This window comes from Cariama cristata, unplaced genomic scaffold, assembly GCF_000690535.1.
Source record: "Cariama cristata isolate BGI_N322 unplaced genomic scaffold, ASM69053v1 scaffold17334, whole genome shotgun sequence".
Taxonomy (NCBI): domain Eukaryota; kingdom Metazoa; phylum Chordata; class Aves; order Cariamiformes; family Cariamidae; genus Cariama; species Cariama cristata.
In genome coordinates this window covers 1,470-27,802 of record NW_009614858.1, presented here as the reverse complement: position 1 = coordinate 27,802, position 26,333 = coordinate 1,470, and the positions used below count along the sequence as shown (strand labels likewise).

General features: G+C 36.2%; 1 protein-coding gene across 1 annotated transcript; it reads right to left on the bottom strand.

Moving 5' to 3' along the window:
* Positions 1–11,711: 11,711 nt before the first annotated feature.
* LOC104161233 (polypyrimidine tract-binding protein 2-like) lies at positions 11,712–24,115 on the bottom strand (the record flags this gene model as incomplete). The annotated part of the gene is given in 8 exon segments (XM_009699587.1): positions 11,712–13,204; positions 13,341–13,418; positions 13,521–13,737; positions 14,114–14,206; positions 14,647–14,680; positions 16,136–16,290; positions 23,714–23,909; positions 24,047–24,115. Coding segments are annotated over 8 exon segments (975 nt in total), but the record flags the coding sequence as incomplete, so codon positions are not given.
* Positions 24,116–26,333: the final 2,218 nt, after the last annotated feature.

Sequence of the window (26,333 nt, the reverse complement as noted above, 5' to 3'; positions counted from 1 at the left end):
ATTGGTACCCTGCCTGAGAAACAGGCCGAGGCAGATGTGGGAGGGTCAGAACCCCTAAAAAAATCTCATTTGGCTTTGCACATCAACAAAATGGAAATCTTCGGAGTGTGGTTTTTCAAGTGTTGCTACTGCCATTTCAACATTATCCAGCAAAACTTAAAGTCTCTTTTCATCCTGTATACACATCTATATAAAAACATAACCCCAAACATTCCCACCCCCATCTCAGCACCAAGACCATCCCCATTACCTGGACTCCTCACTGCTACATCTTGTTCTTCACACACAACGGGTCTTGCTCAAGTCTCCCATCGCACAATTTCTGATACATTTGTAGACAAGGTCTCTTGGGGCCAGTACTCCATACATGGGACATGAAGGATGAAGAAGGCACATCAGAAAGTAGCACTCCCTGGGTTCATCTATTCAGCCCTCCTCAAGTCAGTTCTGGATGGGGAAGACTAGCAGTTTCTGAAACTTTACCCAACAGCTCCCAGCATGCTTACACCTGCAGACAGTCAACAACAGAATTCGGAAGCTGGGGTTGCCACAGGACCATCACACCTTCATCAACGAGCACAGGAAGCCCGCAGCAAGTGCTTGAGGGTCATTCAAGGGGGAAGATAGTGCACAGAGGACAAGGAGGCAGCAAAACCAGGGGAATAAGGTACAGGGATGCGGCACTGGATGAGGAACGGACTAGGAGAGTGGCTTTCAAAAACAAGCAGAGTGTAAACAGTGCAAATGCTCTAAAGTTGGGGCAGGGGGTGCAATGACAGGCAGGTGTTGTGGTAGAGAAAAGAAAAATACTCATTTTATTTCAGGTTTGGTGTATTTAGACTAAGCTAGATTGGAAAATGGGAAAGGAGATGAGAGAGTAAGGGGGAAGGAGGTGCAGAATTTCAGACAAGATGTAAACCAAGTCTAGCATACCTTTTTCTTTTAATTTAATGTCGTCTGCTTTGACTCTAAAGAACAGAGCTATTAATACACTTCAGAAATTTAGAACAGGAACTAGTCTACAGTTAACTTTGCAGTATGTAATCAGCCGTAAGTATGACACTGCTTATCATCTTTACTTTGTCATTAGCTATAAACAGAAGTATTTTAGCCTATTCCTTGAGAAACTCCCATATTACAGCTTCTTAAAATATTCTCAATCAATTTGGTACAACAGCTTTATTTTTGGCTCACTTTCTTTGACATCCAGATCCCAGATCTGTGTTAATATACATGGCAATTATGTTCTAACTAGAAATGCCACAATATTTTACGTTATTCATTACTACATAAATATGTAGATTTATGTGCATGGCTCATAAGTAGTAAATATTACCATTATCTGTCACCATAAAACAGTAAAAGCCTGGCTCATGAAGCACCATTTTCTTGCCTTTCTCCTCTTACACTACAGTGACAGAGCAAAAATCAGTAGTGTTTTTTGGGCCTTTACAACATGACTGTCACCTCAAAGTAAAAGAGGGCCTTTGCCTCAAGAAACTTAAGGTACAAATGTATCGGGTAAAAGCAAACATCATTCTTATGATTAACAAGGAACTAACACACAGTTTCAAAAAAGCATTTCTGGAAACAGAACAACAGGAAAATCCCACTGAGATGACAACCAGAGACTTTAAAAAAGTTGTGCCTGGAGAATCCTGCCTGGACCTAGAGCAGCAATGGCAGAAAAACAACAGCGGCAAGATAGGCTCAAGGTAGGGGGGAAAAAAAAAAACCACAACCCCCTACCCCAAAAACCCATGCAGAATAATCAGCATCTCAGAGACCATCATCATTAATCCTCGATTACAAGTATTTTTTTCCTGCCTCATTGAAGAAAAAACACATTAAGAATTTAAATAACTTTACTTAAGCAAAACATTCAGCATAGCCCATGAAGCTGATGTAATGCACTATTTTGGCAGTATGTGGCAAACCATTTCACAAGATGCTGTTGTAAAGTGATGTGTTTATTATGTTAATTTATGTTGTATCTCTGTATAATACACATTATTTTAGTAATTATTAGTGTCTAGAAACTAAAGAGGTTCGTATGTGCACTTAGGTCAATGATCTTCACAGTGTGCATTAGCTTGAGTCCTAGAGCTACTCAGTATTTCCACCTATATCTAAAATCCATGCCAGTTCAGCCTTCATGCTGATATAATTGGTCCAGCACTAAAGTGTTTTAAAGGTGAGATTTCATTACATTTTGGCCGACGTGTGACTTCTGTTGAAGCCGGCAGTGCTGTCTTTCCCCTTCTCCCAGGAATATGCTCCATCTACTTTGGCATTTCTCTAACCATTCAGTGACCAGGTTCAGGCTACTAAAGGACAAAAACTAATACTAATAAAACTAACTAATAAAAGGGGAAGAGGGAGAAGAGAAGGGAGAAGTCTGACTTTTTTGGTAGGGGTGCTGTCAATTTAGCAAGTTAAATCATCCAGGTGAAAGGTAAGAATGAGACAGGCATCAGAGCTGGCAGAAGACCACTTAGCCAAGAACAGGAGGAGGATGTCCTGGTTTTAGCTGGGATAGAATTAGTTTTCTTCCTTGTAGCTGGTACAGTGCTGTTTTTGGATTTAGTATAAGAATAATGTCAGTAACACACTGATGTTTTAGTTGTTGCTAAGTAGTGCTTACCCTAAGTCAAGGACTTTTCAGTTTGCCATGCTCTGCCGGCGAGGAGGTGCATCACAAGCTGAGAGGGAGCACAGCCAGAAGAGCTGACCCAAACTACCCCAAGGGATGTTCCATACCATAGAGCGTCATGGCCAGTACATAAACGGGAGGAAGTTGGGCAGGAGGCACTGATTGCTGCTCGAGGCTGGGCTGGGCATTGGTCAGCGGGTGGTGAACAACTGTATTGTGCATCACTTGGGTTTTCTTTCTCTTTGTTATTTCCCTTTTCATTACAATCATTATGATTATTATTTTATTTTATTTCAATTAAACTGTTCTTATCTCAACCCAAAGGTTTTACCTTTTTCCGATTGTCCTCCCCATCCCACAGCGGAGGGTGGGAGAAGAGTGAGCGAGTGGCTGTATGGTACTTAGTTGCCGGCTGGGGTTAAACCACGACACAGAATTCAACAGCAGCAAACCTTAAGAACAGCCCAACCGTAAAGTGAAAGCACCTCCTGAACAATTCCTGGCTACTTCTTGCAGTGCAAGAGGAGCATTTGGAATACTTTCCTGTTCTTGACAGCCATGTTAACAAAGGGATAGGAGAGAGAAATAGGTTATGTTGTTAGTAGCAATATATTTAAAGTGATATGTCTATTGCATATAGCTAAATTGCTCATATAACACTGCATTTTTGTTCAAGGAATCAGGCAGTTGTGTTAGAGACTTTAAAAATCCAGTTACAATTTTACAAGTATTCAGTATATTACTTCTGCCTTCCACTTGTCAGTTCCTATAATCCCTGGAGTTTCAGTAGCACAAGATGCACAAACTGGCTATTTTTCAGCATCACTGAATCAGTATTTATGAAAAGAATGTTTAAAAGTTTCAGGTGATAGCAGTCTGTGTCACCTTCATGTGGATAACTAATGGAGAAGAAAAGAACTGCTTCACCAGGTTAGTCTTCCTAAAGATCAGGCATATCACACTGTGTATGTGCAGGAGGAGCCACAAATGTTTTAGTTACTGATAACCTAACACCAGCTTCTAAATGCTCAGAATGTGGATGTAAAACTGCAAGTCTTCCTCACTAATGTTAAACTACTTATGCATTGGAATTACTAGGAATCTTACACATTTCTTGGAGGTTTTAGCACCTACTAATTTCCGGTGATAATAAAATAAGTTTGATTATTATGTGTCCAGTACAAAGAAATTCATTACAGCAGCGAGGCAATGTTAGGTATTATCTAAGTGCAAGCAGCAAAAAATCAAATTTGGAAGAAAGTTGACATCGAAAATATTTGAATCTTGTAACTGTTCCATCTTTCTTACTGCCTGAAAAGATTGCAAGAGAAGGTGGTTAAATGTTAACAAGACATTTTGACACTTCTAAAATTGTCAAATACAGGGGAAGAATAAGGAAGCCAGTAACCAACCTGGTAACTCATATAAATCAAGCAGTTTAAAACATCCGCTCTTTATCAGTGGAAGGAGTTGTTAGTGTCTCTGAAAAATAGAAAAGTAGTAAAGAGGCACGCTGTTATCCGACAGAGAAAGGCAACTTCATGTAAAAGCACTCACTCAAAAGATTTACAAATATATGCTGAGATTTTGTACTATAGATCATAGCAGCCCAAAGATCTGAGCTGTATTTGTGACAATTATTAATCTGTAAAAGATTTTAATAAAACCAACAGTCTGCAAAGTCTCAGCTAAATTCAGTGTTTCAGATTATTTCCATTTTTAAGTGAATCACACCTGGCCTCGCAATGATACACAGCTCATCTCTATAGTGCTGCTTGACAAATTTTAAAAACTTAAAATATTGCAACTTTAAAAAATTGCAAAAGCAAGAAAAAGAATTCTTATAAAAAGGGGTGCAGGGACATAGGCTGAAACTGGCTGAGAAAGTGTACAGCCTTAAGACCATTTGCCCTGCAGGTAGTCACCATTCACCCGATACGTGCAGAGGAAGCTCTCAGCTACTGTCTCATCTCTGGAGACATGAAGTTCTTGTATAGCAATTGAATATTTACAGCATTTTCTTTCTGTTTCCTTTCCCTTGCATACTCAGTCACTACATCTGGATGAACTTTTTCTTCTCCCTAGAAACATGCTTTTGACAGGGCAGAGCAACTGTCTGCAAAAAAAAAAAAAAAAAATTTCTCAGATTTCTCAGCACTCAGTAGCAGTTGCTACTGAATACAACATCCTAAACGGCAGAAGTCTAGACTCAAGTTTTTCCAGCACAGAAAACTAATGCCTACTGTTCCAAGAGCTAATCCTACTGCAAGTTCATCAAGTTCTACATTGACCATTGAGTTCTACTAACATAAATGTAAGTAACATTTACTGACAGACATACCGAAAAAAATTACAAAGTAGGGCATTGACAAGTGTAACTTTTTTTTAATTATAAAAGAATGATCCAGAGCATAACATTGTTTAAGTTCCTAAAACATTTCAAAAATGTGGAGTATTTGAAGAGCTTCTTAGTATAACAAGGATGTTGGTTGCTCAGGATTCTAGGGGGTACTAAATATTATGTGAACCTGAAATTAATTTGACTAACAAGAGCCAAGGATTTCCAACAAGGGAACTGTCTCAAAACAGTCTGGAGGCCTCCCATATTTTTCTAGGGCTACTCAGTATCTTAATCCAAGAGCCTGAAGTGCACACAGCCCTAACTTCACTCTACAGCATATACCCTAAAAGTTCTGAAATCATGGATGCAACTTGTTATGGTCATGGAAGGACCTCAAACATGCTGGAGAAGAGTCCTATGAGCCACTGAATCTGCAAGTCTTGAATCCCTAGAAGCCTAGTACCTGCGGTAGATAATCAGGTTTTGCTTGAAGTGTGATGTCTCACTGAGGAAAGTTTAGGCTTTACAAGACTGTAAGTACATCAAGCACAATCTATTTACTTTCCAGTAAATCTGTCTGGAAGCTTACCAAGCAGTTCTAAGTGTACAAGGCGACTGGACAGCTACTCCCAACATCGGAAGAAAACCTCTGTACCTTTCTTTAGCTATGGAGGAATATGTCATATAAGCTGTTTCAAATCACCTTGAAAAAAAGCTCTGATTTACAGAATTCCCCTCTTTAGAAAATGAGGAAGCTGCCGTGGACTTAAAAAGGAATGGTGTTAAGGGGTATATTCTTTCAGATAGCAAAAATGCAGGTTTTCAGCTAGCTCAAAACTTGCAAAACCTGGAATCCGAAATAAAATGTGGAATCCCTTTCCTTAGGACAACCTAATAAGAAGATTTATGTAAAGCTTATAGATTATAGCCTATATAAACCAAACAGTCTACCTTCCTGTTGAAAGAAAAAAGTTCTAATACTTTAATATGTTTGCTTTGAAAAGGGAACTACTTTAACCATTTCCAGGTGTCGTAAGAAAATTGCAAATAAATGTCAATATTGATCTGTTAGTAAGAATATTTGTATTTTATACACCTCAAATTTACTGAGTAATTCCAGTCTCTTGCTAGTGATAATGGGTGCTGATCTGGTAATTCTTCCATTGCCACAGCTGAGAACACATCCCTTGGTGGACCACAATGTGCTGCAGACTTACTCAAAAAAAGCATACCACCTGGACGAAAAAAAATATTGAGAGTTCATCCACATCAATGCGGAAGTGCTCGGCGTTACGATTCTCATTCTCCTTTTGTAATCAAAAGAGCAATTCATTCAAAGTACACCCACCTCTGTGTAACAAGATGGCATCACAAACGTCTTTGTTTTTAAGAACTACCATGAGTGAAGAGCCATTTATGAGAAAAAGGTCATCTACTATTAACCACATAGTCTGAAGTAACTACACTCCAAAGAAGATGAGGTTTAGCTCTATGTAGCAGAGGAATTTGAAAATAACCACTTTCTAAAAACCAAAGTGGACTTAAATTGCACAAGAGATTTAAGGTTTTTTTTCCTAACAGTAAGCACAGGAAAAATGGTTAAGGTTTATCAGATTTTGCTTGAGAACTGGGAAATGAAGGTGATACCTGGTGTATTTTCTATGAACATCAACAGGAAAATATCTCTCCCTCTAAAAAGAGAGGGAAAAAGAAAAAGCCCCCCACTTTGAAACACAACCCTTGTTCACTAAGAATGTATCCAAGTTACCTTAAGTCAATACCTGAAGGTTACTCTTCAGACAACAAAGCACAGCATGGTGAAGAGAGCATTTTGTTGGCACAGCACTGTGGCTATTTACTAGCTGAGGACTGTCAATGTTTTAAAGCAGCAGCAAGGCTGGTGTTCCACCACACACAGCAAATCACTAGTGCTTGTCAGGTGCAGCTGCCAAGAAACCTCTCTTGCTTCAGAAAAGAACAGACAAGTCCAGCATGATTTTGGCTGCACAACTGAAATCTTTAAATGATGCTGATGCTGTGAGAGGTAAGCCTAGGGCATTAAGGAACTAAACGAGATGAGGTCAGCCCAAAGAATACTGGAGCACTGTTCCATGGAATACAGATGGTCAGAAATTTTACAGTAGACATTTTTTCATCAAGAAACACCAGTTCCAACATGTGTCACTTTTGATGACTTCTCTAACAAACCTCCTGCAAGATGCAGCCAGCTTGCTTTATCTAGTTCTTTGGCAAGCCATCAGTGTCAATCATCCTAAACTACCCCGACATGTAGTCTATCCTAGGGCCAGAGGCTTCAGGCTTTCAGTCTCGCTGGCTTCCAGGGATGATCAGTACTCATCCTGGGAAAACCAGCTTCCACAGCAGTTTGCATGCAATTGCTAAGCTCTGACAACTCCATACCTGTTGAGCAGACGTGAAAACATACCACATTTACCTCGCAAGCTGTACTGATTTTGACCAAACTTGTTTGTAAAATAACCCCCCCAAATAATTCAACCAATAACTCTCCCCTTACCTTAACAATTTTAAAGGGCTACTTATGCATGAAAACAACTTAAAAGAAACCTACTGAAACTCCCTCAACACTCCTCTGTCCAATACTGCTCCTGCTGCAAAACATCCCTTCCCTCCAATTTCTCATGTACTCCACTCATCCCCAGGCCCTGTCACGTCTGCTACCTCACAAACTTCCACTTGTTAGAGGAAGAGAGAACTATGTGCATGCCTGTTCGGTAATTCCTGCCAAACCAAAAAAGAAGGCAGCAGATTCTTTCCTTCCCTTTCCCATAGCACTGAAAGGAAAGTTGACCTAGCAAGCCAACTCATCATGAGTGTAGAAAAAGCAACACCTCAATACGCAAGACCTCCATCCGCTCTGTCTGACAGGAAACCAGCCAAAGGGTGCAGGAGTGACAGAGAGGAGACAGGGGTTATGTAGGAAACAGAACATTCACAGGGAGACAGTGCAATTATGCATGTCTCATTTCCTTATCAAACTGGGCTAAAACTCATAAAACATGCAGAACCCTTCAATAACAGGAGTGCTATTTTGAGCTTTTTTTTTTTTTAGATACTTAAGCCAATCCACATTTAATTCACATTTTCCTGAGGAAGAAAAGTTCTTTGCTTTTCTTTTGCTGCCTGCATGCACAACTGATCATGAAAGAATATAGATTTTGAACATTACGCACTGTAAACTTTGAAGGGGGGAAAAACAAAGCAACATAATCCTCTTCCAAATTCAGTTTGTTGATCAGGAGAAAGTTCAGTAAACTCAGAAAATTATAATAAAGCTGTATCATGCAGTAAAAATAACATTTTTTAAGGTGAAGCAGGAACTCACCAATTTCCTTTTGTTAACCATCCTGAAGAGACCAAACACATGTGTGTGTGTGTGTGTAGATGCACTGTAGAGGTTTTCCGATTAGGTAATTCTAGACCAATTCTTATATTAAATGAAAAAAAATAAGGTAAAGAAATTCTCTAAAGCTTCATTATTGTGGCATATAATTCCTCAGCAAGGCAGGAACCTTGTCACTGGTTCTAGCAAGCTAATTGTGGACTAACAGAATAATTTATAACAGATTATCATTCTCTACAGTTAGGTTACTGCAGTCCACTAATTAACTTTACCAAGGCCCATTAAGTAGAAAACAGCATGCCAAATCCCACTGTTTCAGAAAAATCAATCTCTCTCCTTATCCTCCATGTGGATGAGAAACAGACCAGCAGGCTACAGCTGCTCCCCAAGAGACCAGTAGGGTAAGAAATATTGCACATGTTGCATCACCAAGACCTGGGAAAATCCATCTTCAAATACAATCTTGACCACATTCACAATTTATATAGCCCTTTCTACACAGACCAGGATTAAAGAAAGTGTGACATTTTGCTGAATTATTTAAAAGAAAATTTGTTCACCTCAGCAAAACTCTCAACTTTTGGTTGTCTCAGTCTCTGGAATAGAATAAGGTCTAACAGATACAGACTTTACCCTCATCCCTACCTAACAGAATCAAATCTTTTTAAGAAGCCTTGCTCACTGTGAAACATTTAATACTGGGAAAACCATTTCTTGAGAGGTACTAGAGGATTTATATACCTGTTTGCAGAGAAAGACGTAATTCTTATCTTTTTCCTGGCATTTCAACAGAACTACTTACTACCTAAGCATAGAATTAGACAAATTATCCGGAGTAAACTAGGGTATGAAATTGCAGTGCCTTAAATACTGCAGATAAATGCCTGATTGGTGCTTGCACGTAGTAATATATTATAATAAACATAAGGAAACTTAGAAAGAATCAAAGAGGGGTTTTTGTAAGATGGCTTATAAAACTGAAAATCAATGCAAGACATTAAAAACGGCAATCTACAAATAGTCGTATGAGCTGCTATTCCTGCAGGGCAAAGGCACCTTTAAATAATGTTAAATGACAATATACAGCAATACTTCTTAACTCTGAAGTTTTGCCACAATTTTTAGTTAGAACGCTATCAGGCTTTGTTTTACTTCATTTACATATTGTATTTGCCAATGGACATTACCTGATCAAAGAATCATTTTTGGACTTCTCCAACCAATTTCATTGCTCCATTACAGAAAAATATAACAATTCACAAAGAAAAAAATATCAGCAACCACCTTCTGTCAAAATACTAGAATTATTTTAAAAATCTGAAATTGAGTTTGGAGTACCATATGTCTATGGTAAAGTTCTACTAACATAATCCGAAAACTGACATTCCATGGAGTGTAAGAAGTTATTCATAAACCTTATTTTTAGTAACATTTTAATAGAAAAGATGCTTTGCATTTTCACATTCTGAAGAGCTAAAAATACAGAAGCTTATTTACATTTTATAACAACAAAAATGTACACATTACTATACAAAATGCAGTACCATCTCAAGAAAAACAAGTTTTTGAAAATTCTAGCAGTTAAGACATTAAACCTGTATTTTCTGAAGAGATACCACTTTAAAGACTAAGTATCAATAACTGAACAGTGATTTTCTTCACTGAATTAATTAAAAAAAAAAAACTCTTCCATGACAATTATAACTATCATTACTTTTAGTTTTGGCTGATACAAATATAACCTCATAATAAAAGTTACTGAATTTGTAACAAATGAAATTCACTATATATTCTTTCTCTTGAGGTTTTTGCCACAGAACTTTTCTTAATGAGAAAAAAGAAGTACAGAAACTTCTTTTTAAGAAATAAGCCTGGCAAGAGATGAGTAAGCTATAGTTTTACAAAAACCCTGTATTTGTAAACACTCAAGCACCACAATGTTTAAAGTTAATTCAAAATTATACATACGGCAATCACTGTATGCTATCTGATACAGATATTTTAGAGTGGAAATAGTTCAGCACAAGCTGAACTCATGGAATGGTAAATTTCAATTCACATTTCTATTTGAAACATGCAAGCACATTCTGATATGCAAAAGAAAATCTGACACATTTTTACTTTTAAAAATATTGGCCATCATACTATATAGATGAAAAATTTAAAAGATCAGTTCAGTCAGACTCTGTTCAAGTCATTTGGGAGTTAGTCACATTGATGCATTTGGGTGCCCGAGTTGTAAGATGTTGACTCACAAGTTTCTTGTATGGATGAATCTGATTCTACTAGTATTTCAGACTGGGTGATCACTGTGATACCTGTCATATTTTGGGTGTCTTTCCGATAAAACAGGTAAGAACCTAATGCATTTTATTTAATATTGTGAAGACTACTGCAAGCCCCCTATGTTATACCATGACCTTTAAAAGCTGATAGCTATTTATTGATTTGAAAGCCAACCCAAAGAACAGACATCAGGTCACAAAGTAATCTGACATCAATAAATCTACATTAGTTGAACTGAAGAAGTGACAGAAAAATGCTTCGAATTGAACACTGACAGCTTTTATCAATGTAATGCTTCAGGATCATACAGTTACTCTTAAAAGGAGACCGTGTAAAATTTTTAATCCTATTTCTAATTGAGGGGAAAAAAACCCACAACAATTCGTTCAAAGTAATATAAAGAAACACTATTAAAGTGCACAAACTGTTTTTACATTCATTTGAACCGATGTCTCTGAAAAGGTGTAATATCCTGGTCTGGAATATGCATCATCCACTAATCCAATGTTAAAAATTTTGTTACTTTAACCCATGAGTATACTGTATGATTAGTAGAAAAATCTTTAGCAGACACAAAAAATGGAAGATGAAACTGCAGCAAGAGAGCATGGCAAACCTGAGAGATCTATTAGTGCATAAAATTGCTTAAAAACTAAAAAGACAGAAAGAGAGAGCTAACAAACTACAATAAAAGTTATGTCTTTAAAGCAGTAGTTGTAACAGGGTGGGAAATGTTTAATATGCACACATGCCTGCAAAGGGGTCACTATCTTTCTGAAAATAAAGAGCTGGTATTTTTCACAGCATCAGATTTATGGTAAAAAGCCATAAAATGTATTTTTTAATATTATGCTTTTCCCACCCTGGCAGAGAATAAACATGAATTTAGAAGCACAGTAGAAGTGAAAAACAAAGAATAGGAGAGATAGAAAGCAGCAGAGAAAGACAGAAAAGGTGAATACAGAGCTACAGAAGTGTTTATTGAGCATGCTACAGAGGTAAGCAGAGTACACACAAAATGAAATTAAACCACCGTCAAACCTCCCAACTTTGTTAGAAAATTAATTTTTAATTGTGCCACTTTCAAACTATACTGAATTTTACAATTCTAAAGATGTAAAAACTCAACTAATAGAAAATATACATGACCTTTTTTTTTTTCTACATAGATAACAGAATCTATGAATCTTGAAACTAAGTACATCAATTTCAAAAAGTATTGGTCATTTAAACAGAATCAAATTAACAGTTCAGACTGACAGAGAACTGCTTTCAAATTAACTGGATCTGTAGATTCTGAGTCATGTTTATAGTAAAGTCAGATCAATTTCTAAATACAAAATATTTTGAATAGATTTATTAAAACTGAATATTACAATGCAAGGTAAATTAAGACTAAAGGCACATAAACTTTGGTCCCACCTGGTTATCAGTTTTAGAAAACTGCCACAAAATTTCCTGCAAGCATTTGCAGCAAACTTTCTTCATCATTGAAAAATACATGCACCATTTCCTGAACTAGCTTGACCAGTCTGTACATGCTCAGAAATCCACAACCATATTCCATATCTTAATTACAAACTAAAGATGGCAATATATATTGAAATGCACATAAGTCATGTCAACTTCAAAAACATCTACGAAAAATATTCAGCCACAAACGAGACATTACTTAGTGCTGACATTTATATGATACATCCCACAAGAGTGTGTACAAAAAGGTTAAGATTCCACAATGCTTTTCACGTAGGGCTCAAAGTCACAGAAGTCACTTTTTGTCCTTTAAGAAATTAATATTCTGTACCTTGTTAATTTTAACTAATGCCTACATTCATAACTGAATCTAGACCAGAACGATGAAATACAAAAGGCCTTTTTTAAAAAAAGAGCACAAAACAAGGAGTAGCAGAAATCAAATAATGTCATTTTACTCTTTCAGTGTAATGCGTCTTAACCAATTAAAAAGAAAAATAAGTGACAGGTCAGCAGATAAAGAAATCTATCAAGCAGGAGAAACAAAAGCTTAACCTTTTTACACACCCCTGCCTAAACATATTTAAATTATCATGTAACAATGTGCCCCAGACAACCAAATTTACTTTTTACTAGTTATGCAATTCCAGCAGTACTAGTTTTCCTTTTTAAGGCACGTACGTCAACTAAGTTGAAATGTGGTATTAACTTGAAATCTTTTAAACAAAATGATGGTTTATCTAAACAACAGTTGAACAACAGCAGTTAGTATCACTGCTTTTTAACAATTTTTTTATTTTTTAAAACAACCAAGGAATGATAACAGCATAAAAATAAAAAAACAACAGAAGACAAACTCTGGTCCCCACTTTCCTGAACAGTCAATAGGTGACAACACCAAACAATGCAATACACCCTCATTTTCAATCTGCCTTTTTAAATAGTTGACTTAGAGAAAGAAACTCTCAGATGGTGATTTTCTCCCAGATTGTAATTGTGAAGATCAATCAAAGCCTGAATAGCTTCTTCTACTGTTGACATCTGAAGAAGCGCCATCTTGTGATCTCTTCTGAAACAAAATAATGGCATTAGGAACTTTAACACTACAGGGGTTGCTCCTAATGTACGCACTTTTCCTTAAGATGTGCTGCAAAAACGCACTTAGGCAGTCTTTTGTTAAAGCTATGTACAGAAAATTTACTTACTGAAAAAATTTAAATGCTTTCACAGTGCCTCCAGTGTTAGCAAACAATGTGCGTAGATCCTCTTCTGCTACTGATGGTCTACAGTCCGAAAGAAAATAAGCATAAGCAAGAAATTGTTAGTCAATTCAGTGTGTTGTGATTCACATTAATACTACTGGCTTACTGACAGCCAACACTTACGGAATATTGGACAGATGAAGTGTTGCAGAAGGAGGAAATATATTTTGAAAGTTTTTTGAACCAGGTTTCTTGAAGCGATGCAGAGGTGAATTACCAAAGTCTTTAGTCAGCCCTTGGTCATCAAGTCCCTCTCGAGGTAGTTGTACTGTCTGATGTTTAGAAAGGGTAACCCGAATAATCTTTCCATACATTTTCTGTCCATTAAGATGGCTCATAGCTGAAAAAGACAAGAAGTTTACTTAATTCAGTGTTACTTTTCAATACCTTGTGGTAGGTACATCACACAAGTGAACAACAAAACCAGCAAAGAATCAATGTGCTACAAGACTGGAATCAAGAACTAGGTCTGCAGGATCTGCATGAATATTCAATTTTATTTAAAGACTGTCACATGTTATTCAGCTGTTGAATTCATTTAGGATATTCTGCAGACCTTCTGGAATACAAGTGCATGCAGTAAGATTTTGGATCTTGTGGGTAACCAGGATACAAGACAAACTGACAAAAGTAAACATACTTAATTCACCTGATTTTACACAGCATAATTTCAAGTACTTAGACTAACGGGAATATAAACAGAAAACTAATCTTACCCAGCTGTGACTGGTTTCCATCAGCCATCTGTATAAGAGCACTATCCTTCTTATTGTATAAAATCTTCACACGCTGCACATCACCATAAACACCTTTTTAAAGTCAAAGGTACCCAAAAGAAAAAGTTCATTTTAAAGCCAGTCACCCAAGTAATATATTTTGACATATCAATGGAACATTCAGACATCAACAAGATCACTCACTCAAACTCAACACTCTCACAAATGAATAAAGGAGATAAAGATTTTGAATAGTGAATTTTGAAAAGAATAATTTCTGATAAACCCTCAAAGCTATGTGAATGATATTAAATTAAAGACCATGCAAAATATATTAGCATGCATTAAAAGAAAATCTGTGTCTATGGAGAGTTTTAAACAGCAAAAGAAAAATAGCAAAAGATTTACTATTCAACTTTAAGCCAAAGTGCTAGCTACAAATAAGAATTAAGGTGAAACAAAACAAAAAAAAAAAACCAAAACCAAAACAAAATCAAATCAATAATAAAAGTATAGTGCTAACAATAACATACCGAAGAGGGTAAACAGACTTTGGGGCGTAACCATCTTTAGAAGGAGAGAAGAGCAAGCAGCGTAAGACAAGAAGAGAGAAGAGTTTTGCGGAGATGAACAGATCATCCATAACGAAGGGTGGTTCCCGCAGAATGGTGAGGTGGTCATGGATCATGGTTTCAAGGCGGTTAATTGGGGCAAGTTGGTCCGAGGAACATTTTGTTCAAGCACAGAAGCATGAACATAGGGAATGAAGACAGGGAACGTGGACAACGAGGAGGAGAAGGGTAAGACAGGGTAGGGCATGGGAATTTGGGTAAAGACAAGGAAAGGGAAGTTGAACACAAAGGGAAAAGGATGAAATGGGGAAGGGAATACAGCAATGCAGAAGAAAAAAAAATAAGGAAGTGGGGAACAAAAAAAAAAATAAAATATAGGTCAGTACATAGGAAATGCAGGAATTTGGTCAGAAAATGATTGGTTTATGTACTGTACAAGAAAAACTGAGTAAAATGTAGTCACCCAAGACAAATATGGGTAAAGTACATTCATATCAAGAGTAAACTACAGCATTTCATCTCAACATGAAAATAAATTAAAAAAAACCCATGCAATAGAAATTTTAAACTTTGAACTTTAACTGCGTAAGCATGGCTGGTTATGAAATGCAGGCAAAAAAATCTTTCAAAATGGCACTCTGATTGAAAACATTTTAACATGCAAGACTGTGGATGACAAAATAGTACCAGATGATAAAAAAAAAGCTTCATGATTTACAGTGACAGAGGCCAGTTAAAAATGGAACAGCTAGACTGATACAAACTTCCCACATTTCATACCAGCTTTCACAGCCATCAAAATAAACATAAAGGACAGTAAAAATGCAAAACTAAATAAACCTTTTTAGATTTCAGAGTTAGCAAGGAAGATACAGTTAAGGCGAAAATGCTTTGCTACTATTTTCTTAATACTTTTTTTTTTTAAAGACAAATGAGTAACTGCAAAGAAAAAAATTACTAAGAGAGACTGGAAGAGTGCCTCGTCAAGATCTTTGGGAGAACCTTTAAAGAAAAATGTGTTAGAGTAGTTCACATAAATTAAGATCTTAAAATGTGAGATACAAGCATGAAATGAAACAGCAAACAATTAGAAGAAACAAAACAGAAATTCTAGTTTACATGATTATAATTGCAAAAGAAAGCATACTTGCTATTTTGTAAAAATAAAGCTTTCAATTCAAATATCAAGCATGCAGTAGTTAGCACATTTTTCTTAGAAAAAATAGGTAGCTGACTATCAAAAGACATTTTAAGTTGTTAGCTACCTGGGAAAACAAAAGTATTTAACGATAATGTCTTTAAAATTAACTTTGGGGGATTATTAAAAAAACAGCAAAAATACTTTGGGCTTAAAATCCAAATGCAAGAAGCCAAATGCAAAGAAATTATAAAATATGGACAAATGCAGTGTGACTAAAGAGAAAAAAAAAAGTAAAATTGTTTCACTGACCTCTTCATTTAAATTGCTAACCAGGAGGACTGTATTGCCACCAGCTGAAACTCCAGGCATTCCCACACGGCCAGCAGCAGCAGCAGCAGCTGCAGCAGCAGCATTTGGAATAGCCAAAGGACTCAGAGCTCCTGGAACAGCTGCAACAGGAAGCCCTAATTTTAAAATAAAGCATATTTTACGAAACACACACAAGTCATTTTAAAAAAAAAAGTATCTATACCAGTACAAGTGTTGCATTGTACAAAGCAGACCATTCCACTGTTACAGTAGTCCAAAGGGTTGTGAAATGAGTTGTTAAATTAACATAAGGAAGTGTGCATTTTTTTTATTCAGAAGTGACGAGGTGTGAAAAGTACTTTCTTTTCAAATAAACACTCTTGTGCACCAAAACTGTTTCCACTACACCGCAAAATGCTCAAAGTGTCTAGTTTATCAAAATGGTCTAAAGTAAATGTTGATCAAATCAATAAGAATAAACACTAATTGTGCTCTCTGCATCATTACATCCTTATTTTCCATCACCCTTTGAAAGGCATTCTTCACTTCAACTTGATGCTTCAGATGAAATATATAACACTGGAGCTGGTCATGTGAAAAGGCCTACCTACCTCTCAGAGCCTTAGCACAAATGAGGTGAGGAGGCAACTTTCTAAATTCAAGATTCAAGGTAGCACCACTGATTATGCTCTGTGGTTTTTGTAATCCAATTCCCTGAGAAGCATGTTACCGTTAGCTAAACCTTCAGCCGCGTTTTTATTTTCCTTCTTCCAAGGAAACTCAGATCCTGTAGTGACCTGTTGGTTTTGCCTGGTCAAGTCACTGGGGTACTAGGCGAGTGTGCTGCTCCCAGGAGCTGCTTTATCTTATTTGATCATTATTTTATTTGCACATTTTACAGAGTTCAGTAAAAGGACACTGACTTTGCAAAATGTGTAAAAAACAATAAAGAAATATAACCAGTATTTTATTTTCTTTTACTGCAATTGGGTTCTAGATTTCAGTATTTTGGCAGAATTCATCATGTTTATATAATCATGGTAAGTTAATACAACTTTTGACCAGTGTTCCGGTATGCCAGGCAGACAGTGTAAATATAACCTTTATACTATGTACCTAAGACTACTGTCCTTCCCAAATTAAGTTTTATTTTAAAGGAAGTCATAAGAGAAAATAAATTCTTCCATTTCAGTCAATGACCAAATACTAAGCAGACAATAGTAAATATATTCAACCATTAATTTAAAAAAAGAATAATCCCAGATTTAGTATCAAAAGAACACCGAGGGGGACACAAGGGGGGAGTAAGCAAGGTTACAATTTTTTATTTCCTAGAAAATATTTCTACCTGCATTCCAACTCTTTGTTTTTCACAAACTTGTGTAACAAAATGTAAATAAATAATTTAAAAAAGAGAGATATTTTGTTGGGTGGGACAAATGACCTCCCAAAGGGAACAGGACATCCATCACTACTTTGCGACAGTCCTTAACAGTATTACTGATCAAGCACTGAAAAATATTTTCCGGTCATTTCCTGTCAAAACACATATAGAAGGAAAAAAAACAGTAAGTGTTCTAAGAGAGGAAATTAAAGATATGGAATGCTTTCCAATAAATTTTAAAAGATTAAAAATGTTAGTATTCAGAGGTCAAAGAAGAAGAACAGAAAGTTCTGAGTAATGACAATTCTAGTCTTCTCTCATGACACAAGACAAAGGGAAAATCTACATGCATCAAAAGGCAACAAATATAATCTTTTATTGCATTACATGTGCTATTTGTGGGAATGACTGTACTACACAAAAAAAAGGAAAAACCCTATCTTGTCTGCAAAAAACACTTGATAGATTTGAGACTGTATTAGATTGCCTATGGAAACAACAGTCACTTACATTAAATAGGCAATGAAGTGACATATAATATGCTTCATCATGTAAGCCAAGCACTAGCTACCTGGGGGTTTGGAAAGCACTCCCTCCAGGTATGCTACAGTATGATCATTCATTATGAGGGCTGCGCTACGTCTTCCATCAGAGAACACAGAAGTAACACGAGCTGTCAGAGAAAGGGTATGAAATTAGACGGACCACTGCTAGTCCAAGAACAGCAATTTTGTTTCTCAAAATCCATTTTGTGTGAAAGTGTAATATTATATCCTTATGTATATTAATAGCAAGGCAAAAATCTAACATAAATATGACACATGTTTTGCTCTTGGTTTAAAGCTGAAGAATGTAGCTTTACTTTCAAGTAAAAACAACTAATTACGGATGCAGTTAAAGAAAGTACCCTTGTGGAAGAAGTAGCGAAGCTCATTCCCCAAATCAGACTGTAATGCACATGGAAACCTGTGAATATCACATTAAACTTCACAAACAACTTTAAAAAACAATCCAGTTCTGTTCTAAAAAATAATTTTGGAAATGTACTTTTGAGTGCTTTGTATTGCATATGCTGAATATCATGTTTATTTACACCCAGCTACTGTAGAGGTCACACAGACAGAAATTTGAAGAATGACAGTAAGGTATGACAGATGTCCACCTGAAGGGAAACAACTTATTTTATACTAGGTCAACAGCAATCACTTAGGTATTAGAAAATGCCAAGATAATAGAGCATTTCGAATCTTCTAGTGTGTCTAGGCACTTCTCCCTAAGCTTAGAAGCTTCAAGTCAGTCCAGCATTTTTAGGAATAAAGGAATCTAAAGATGACTTGTGAAGTTTTTATGGCTCTTTCCATGGTTGGGCAGAGCATAGCTGAGTAATTCATACTTCAAAAGGCAAAATTCTTCATAGTATCAGACTCTCTACAGGACATTTTTGGTCCCACTGAAGAAGTTAAAAATAGAGATTAATTCAACACTATTCATACAAAAATATTTTCAATTATTATCCATTGAAATAGATTCATTTAATAAGAGTCTTAAGAAGGGGCATTAGTGGAAAGCGCTAATAAAGCAAGCCAGCAGTAACAGCAAGCAATAAAGCTGTGGGAGCCCTAACCACAACAACATATTTCCAGCTGTAATATTAAACAAATATCTAAATTAAAGTATTATTACATATTAGTATTTGCAATTATAAGTAGTTCTTATTTAAAATCTTTTGTTTGTGACAGTTCAGTATCTGTATCATGCATCACGTATGTATCTTTTCATATGTGAGGTAAAAAAAAAATAATCAACCATCTGCTTCTCACAATTCATTTGAAACCAGCCCATTTTGGCCATTAGTGATTTTCTCCTTCTTTCAAAAGATAACAAGACTGATTGAAAAGATCTCCAACTTACAGTCTCAAAGATTTATATCACCTTATTTCATCACAGCTGAGGATGTAGTAGACAAATGAACAATGATGCATGCGGGCTAGGATCATCTATTTGACTGATCCATTTCTAACCAATTACACAGCACACACAGACCTCATTTCTTGGAAAGGTTGCACAAATTACAAACCCACAGAAAAAACAATTCCTGTTCTGTAGGTCTCCACTGCACTCTGATTTGCCATTCTGATTTAAGTAAGTCAAAAAATTTTAATAAATAGAAATAAGAACAACTTGTATAGCTTATCATGCAACACACTTTAAGATTTGAGGACTTACCTGCAACTATTTAGAAACATTAGCTACTTTGTCAACATGATCAACTGGTATTAGAAAGCTTTGTCACTAGCTTTATTTTAGCTTCCAACAATTACAGGTAACAGGTTTTTGCTTTTTCCGGATATTAATGAAAACATACAAGTACTATACACCTTCTCCTAGCCTTTTCAGGTCTTTTGTCCTCAATGAAGTTTAAACACAGCATGTCACATTATTTATTCCCCCTCAGCATATCCTTTTGCATGGCTTCTGAAATGCAAATTAGTAATGCCATTTTAATAAGAGGCAAATTAAAGCTATACTAAAAATGTGATGAACTTATGTATGAAAACCCTAAGCAGTAGGAGTAGTCATCTTAATAAAGGTATGCATAACTGCAACTGAGAACTGGATTTAGTGCCTAGTCCTGTTACAAATCTTTTTTGTGGCTTTATGTCAAGTAACCACCATCTTTTTATACTTGTTACTGGCCTGCTCCTTACACGCAGCCTGAAGGGGTTTGGGGGAGAGAGCAGGTTCTTTTGAAATCCCTGCATAACAGCTTATGAGCTGCAAGTCTTACTATACTACATCATAAAGTTACACTTACTGGAAAGGATGGTTAATTCCACCCAGAAGGAAACTGAGGTATGTAATGTTTCAGTGTTAATGCATATTTAAACCCAAGACTAACAAGACTCACATCTTGTCACTAAAACTCAACTCACAAAATTATGTTAAACCTAAACCTCCCTTCCGACATATGAATTACAGTATACTACTGAAAAGTCAGTAACAAAAAGGCACCAAAGTTGTACAACTATCCAGCATATAATAGCATAACATAAGCAAAAGTCAGAAATGAGTCCTTACCACATCTTCTGTTAGTGATCTCATTATAGACATATAAGAGAACAGCTACAGCAAGACTGTTAACAAGAATGCCACAGGTTCAACTTACGGTATTCTTTTTGAGCACACAAAAGAACCTAAAGAGCATCACATTAAGCTCAAAATGGAGCTCCACTGCTTTCATGGAGAAACATGCCATTTGGAATCATCTGTGAATAGGGCACGGTAGACACTCTGACTGTATCTTTATCAACATTACAGAAATAAGAATTCTAAAGCAAATAAAAGGAAATAAAATATTAAGATAAAAGAAAGAAGCAGGAGGAAGGTCACTGCTATCATTCTGTCATATTTCCCACATCACAGTTTGCCAACCTCCATCTTGTAACTCTCTGAACTTTTAAGTGTTCTCACCCTTCTCCTTTTGAGTATCTGAATAAAAACGCAGCTATAAATTGAATGCACAAGTGTCCATTTAGGCTATTGAGTTTTTTTCTATCCTTTGTACTTTCTTATTTTTGTCACTTTATTTTGTGCCTTTTTGCACAGTAAGCAGCCCAGAATGAGAACCTTGTTCATCCATATTCAGACAAGCACCATTCCCATTTTCACAGCTATCCAAATGGCTAAGGCACCAACAGTACAATGGAGCCTTTTGGTAAAGTTTTTCAGCTGTAGAGCTCAAATTCTATAAAAACAAACAAAGGCAACTAGGAAAAAAACCCAAACCACCAAATCCCAAACAACAACAACAACAACAAAAAGAGAGATCACTCTATAACCATCCCCATTTGACATATGATGCAGAGTTACAATATACCAAGCTCACCCAACTGGCCAAGAGCAGAGTTAGAAAATGTATCCAGCTCCCTTAAGTCGCTTTCAAAACAATGAATGCTTTTACAGAGGAAAAAAAACAAAACAAACCATGATATATAATCTCCACTACTCATGAAAATAAACATGACTGACTTCACTGATGCTCTGAAAATGTTTCACAGCTGTAATGAAAGTTACGCGTGTCATATACCTTTTATTTTCCTGCTGCTTGGAAAAACAGGGCATTTTAAAAGGTCCAGTGAGAATGAAAATATTTACTTAGCTAATATGACTGTCATCTTCATAATTTTATTAGCAAAAACCTTTAATACGCAGAAAAGAATGAGTGCGATTAAAATCAAAAGGTCAGAAAACTTCCATAGTTTTCTAGACAAAAATTACAAAAGCATCTAAGTGACTTTCAAACCTAAAACATTAAAGTCCGCTAACTATAACAAGTATAGTAACCCCAATTATTAAACGTATCCAAAGTGATGCAATGATCCAAGCATTCTCAGAGTGTGATTCCACTATGTCAAGCAAATTAAACCTACTAATTTGATGCATACTATAAGCATTACATACAAAGAAATATATTAGTAAGCCTGAGACTGGAAAGTAACTTCTCAGAATTCAGGAAAATGTCAGAATTGGAGTTACATAAGTAATGCGGCATTTGGCACTGTTTTATAAACTATGTGCCGACAAAAGAATTGCTAACTGCCTCAAGGGTGTTTCTACAGCACTCATCTCCTTGTTGTCAAACTTCTCCACAAACGCTCATCCCCCTTCCCTACCAATCCATGAAAAGAAAGACTGCAATTTTTAAACAATGGGAAGTTAAAAGATAAAAAAAGAAAATAAGCTTTAGCTATGGGTTCCTCAGGGATTTAGATTCTTGCAGTATTTTCTACTTTTCAAAGCTACTGCTGTAGCTACAAGTGATAGACCATTTTGCAAGTCATATTGGAGGATGCGAAGTCAAGTACTCCAAAATTTGTGGGAGGTGTGTGTGTAATTTACAACCAGATATGAAATGTATCCTGCAAGTAATCTGATTTCAGGAAAGGGCACATACAGCGAAGCATTCAGTAGCCTTAACTATAATATTCACCCTTTTCCTTTTCATTCTCAAAGTGCCTTCTAATTTCTGTAACACACATAGAGCAGAGGCCCCTCTTTATTACATTAACTCTGACTTACTCCAAGTTGGTCCATCCTGTACAAAAAAAACCAAGGCATGAAATCTACGATGAGAAAAACGAAGCATTCAGTAGCCTTAACTATAATATTCACCCTTTTCCTTTTCATTCTCAAAGTGCCTTCTAATTTCTGTAACACACATAGAGCAGAGGCCCCTCTTTATTACATTAACTCTGACTTACTCCAAGTTGGTCCATCCTGTACAAAAAAACCAAGGCACGAAATCTACGTTGAGAAAAATGGGAAGTGATGAAAGAAAAAATAAGAAAAAAAGACTAAGTGCTAAGAACAATGATAAAATAATAAATCAGGTTTTACAGAAGTCATGAGATTAAGTTTGAGTACTATTAAATTTTGAAGAGTGAAAGGTGTTCTCAAAGAACAGCAACTTGCCAGAAGTAGGAGGGAAACTCATGCAATGAACTGTGATAAATTAAAAAAACAAATCACAAATTTCTCCCAAAGCATGCATTAATTATTTTGCTAATAGTCAGAAGATATATTTATCTCTGTCTTTCACAGAGTATTTCACCTCTTTCTTCTGATGAACTCAAAGGCTGACAGGATATTAGAACTCATGTACCATAGCACTAGAAGTGCAACTACAGATTTTTTCCTTTAACAGAAACCACAGACTAGCATCTTTTTTTTTTTTTTTTAAAGCAAAGAGCATAATCTTTCCTCATTGAAGGAAACTGACAAAATGTTATTTTCATAATCTGATACTACAAATAAGTATTAGCATGAATGAAACATGCAAATCATTTTAAGTCTCTGTTACAAACTTGGGTAGGGAGAGTGGGCAAAGTGGACAGTAGCAGCTGACAGGAACATATTAAAGAGGGGAGGACAGATTCGGGAATAAAAGTAGAACTAACTTGACTTTTCCTTATACTTTGTGCATTTCTCATTCTGTCATGCATTCTCTCATTCATTTATGCAGGACTTCTAAAGACAATATAATTGTGTTACTACAATTCAGATCACAATAGAGACTGAACCCTGAATGGGCCTTTGGATACTATCGCAACATAAGATCTTTAACTGTTAGAAGGATTAATAAACATTTTCATCAAGTGACTTTGCAATACAAAAGGACAATGTCAGAATCATACCTAGAAGAGAGGTCTCCTTTGCAAATGCTGCAGCAATAGCTGGGTCCAGCGCTGGCTGTCCATCACCAGATGGAAGATCAGGACGAGTGTAGTCCCTGCTTTTATCATTGTTGTACTTGACATTCAAATTCACCAATTTGGAAAAATCAATCCGTAGGGTACAGCAAGCATTATAAATATTTTGACCATCTAAGGCCTGGAAAAGGGAGTCAATTTATTTAAAAAATACACAATATAGGTTGGTTGCACAACTTTTTTTTTTTAAAAAAAAACAAAACCAAAAAACAAGGTCAGCATATAGATATTTATCCATCTTATTGTCTAGCTTAAAACCAATTAAGAATAAAATGCATTAACCTCTCTTAACACGATTCCAGGAAGCTCAACATTTACTTCTCTTACCTAGAAACTGTTTATGCACCAAGGTGGCAAGAGACATTTTAATGCAGTCAAACTTAAAAGCTAGTTTGTTGAATATAGTTAGTTAACTTGTATTCCATAGTACAGCTTTAATTCAGACATAATGCCAAATAAAATTCTCAAAGGAAAAAAAAAAAAAAAAGAAAAAAAATCACACAAATATTCTTTTACACGGGAAGTTGACCTGAGGAAAAGAAATTTAAAATCTAGACTTAAATACCATGTTAGACAGCTATCTGTTAAAGCAGAGTATTTACATTGTTTCTGTATGTTTTCCTTCTTCCCTTAAAGGTAATTACTGCCAAAACTGAAAGAAAAGCAACTTTATCTGCCAACCTAAAGCATTTTTTTAATCCTATTTTCACAATTAATTGGTTCTTCTGAAAGGATGCCTATTAACAGTGAAATTCACATGAACTCGTAACATGACACCACTTAGAATTCTATGAAAAGACTCTCTATAAAGGTCTAATTATATGTTTTGTCTATCTTCATTATATACCAGGCAAATTGATATACCTGGATTTTACTCCATTTACATTTTTCCCTTACATTCCACTTACATTTTGGGCATACTGCCCTTTCACTTGAAGCACTAACAGCTAAATATGAGCGATTTAAAAAAAATGGAAACTGCTGTAACTAAGTTGGTTTATATTCTTAAGAAATGCTTGCAAGCCAAGATACAGCTCATCTTAAAAAAATAATCCATTCAATCAAGTCATTATCTTAAATATAAAACTACCTTAAATATATACACATGGTGAAAAACACAAATAAAGCACACTTTCAAACACAAAAATCAGATCTTTCATTTCTCTTGATTAATTCTAGACTGAAGTGTACCACTTCGGGACCTGAGAGAGCTCTTGCACAGCTAGCTCAATTACATCTGCAATGCACTTTCCAACACATTCAGACTCTGGTAGGACTTACTATTTTGATCCAAGTACTGCATGAACCTGGTGTGCCTGCTGGGTATAGAAGCAATGTAACTATTTTCATACAACGATGCATCTGGAAACTGAACATCCTGCAGACACCCCTCTGCTAGGCATGGGCCAGCAAGGTTGTCCCTTCCTACAAAATCTATTATGGCAGCTGACATCTCCAGGGCTCACGAATCAAAATAAATACCACCATTACCAGTCAATGTACAAGAATAAGTCAGTCAGTATTATCAGAACTTCCAAGTAATGGGAAAATAAAATCATAAAAAAAGAAGTACAGAAACATGACAATCTAGACATCATCTCAACAAATACCTAAAATGCAGCTTAAAAAATGCTTTATACAATATTGGCAAAGCACAATCTACTGTCCTGATTCATAGAATACAAGCTGAGGATTAATTCTGTATTGTTCGCGTGGTGGTGGGTATCACCACTAAAGAATACAGAATTTGCCTGCTCTTTTACACACAGTGGCAGACTAGAATCTAAGAGTCCTAATGTTGGTATTTTGGAAAAGAATCTCACTTGAACACTTGCATCTAAAAAAGTATACGCTGAAAATCAGTCATCACTTTTAGAAGACTTCTTGCCTTCTAAAATCCACTAAGATATGGATTAAAGGTAGGTCCAGTTTACACAGCCAGAGCTTACTTATTGTCAAAGACAATGCCATTGCCATCAAGGAAACATCCATTCACATAACGAAGAAAACTAGGTATGAATGAGACCAGAAGGCAGTATCCTTTAACTCTGTCCAAATCACAGGACCATGACACAAAGCTCTACATCTTTAAAATACAATCAATATTCATATTATGCCTCTGTGTGGAGTCTGTAGACACACTGATTTATGGCTGGCAGAAGGCTGTAAGGTCGATGAAAATCCTTTATGTCTTAAAAAGTAGCAAAGCAAAATACACCTGTATTTGCAGTTTCCAGAGTAGTCAGTGTTTAAAAGGGAGCTGCATAAGTAGCTAAAACTTACACTGAAACAGCAAAAACTCCTCTTTCTGACAAATTCAAAGTGACCAAGAGTACATACAAAAGAATACTGCACAAAAGAAATCCCTTGTAGTTGGCATGCAGACATCCTGAACCGGAAAGGAAGGAGAAGGGCTCTTAACGAGCACTGTAGTCACACTGTGGGAAAGGCTCTTTACAACAGATCAAAACCAAAAAAACCTCACCCCACCCACCTCTACCAGCAGCATCATACACCTCGAACAACAATGCAAGAAAGATTAACA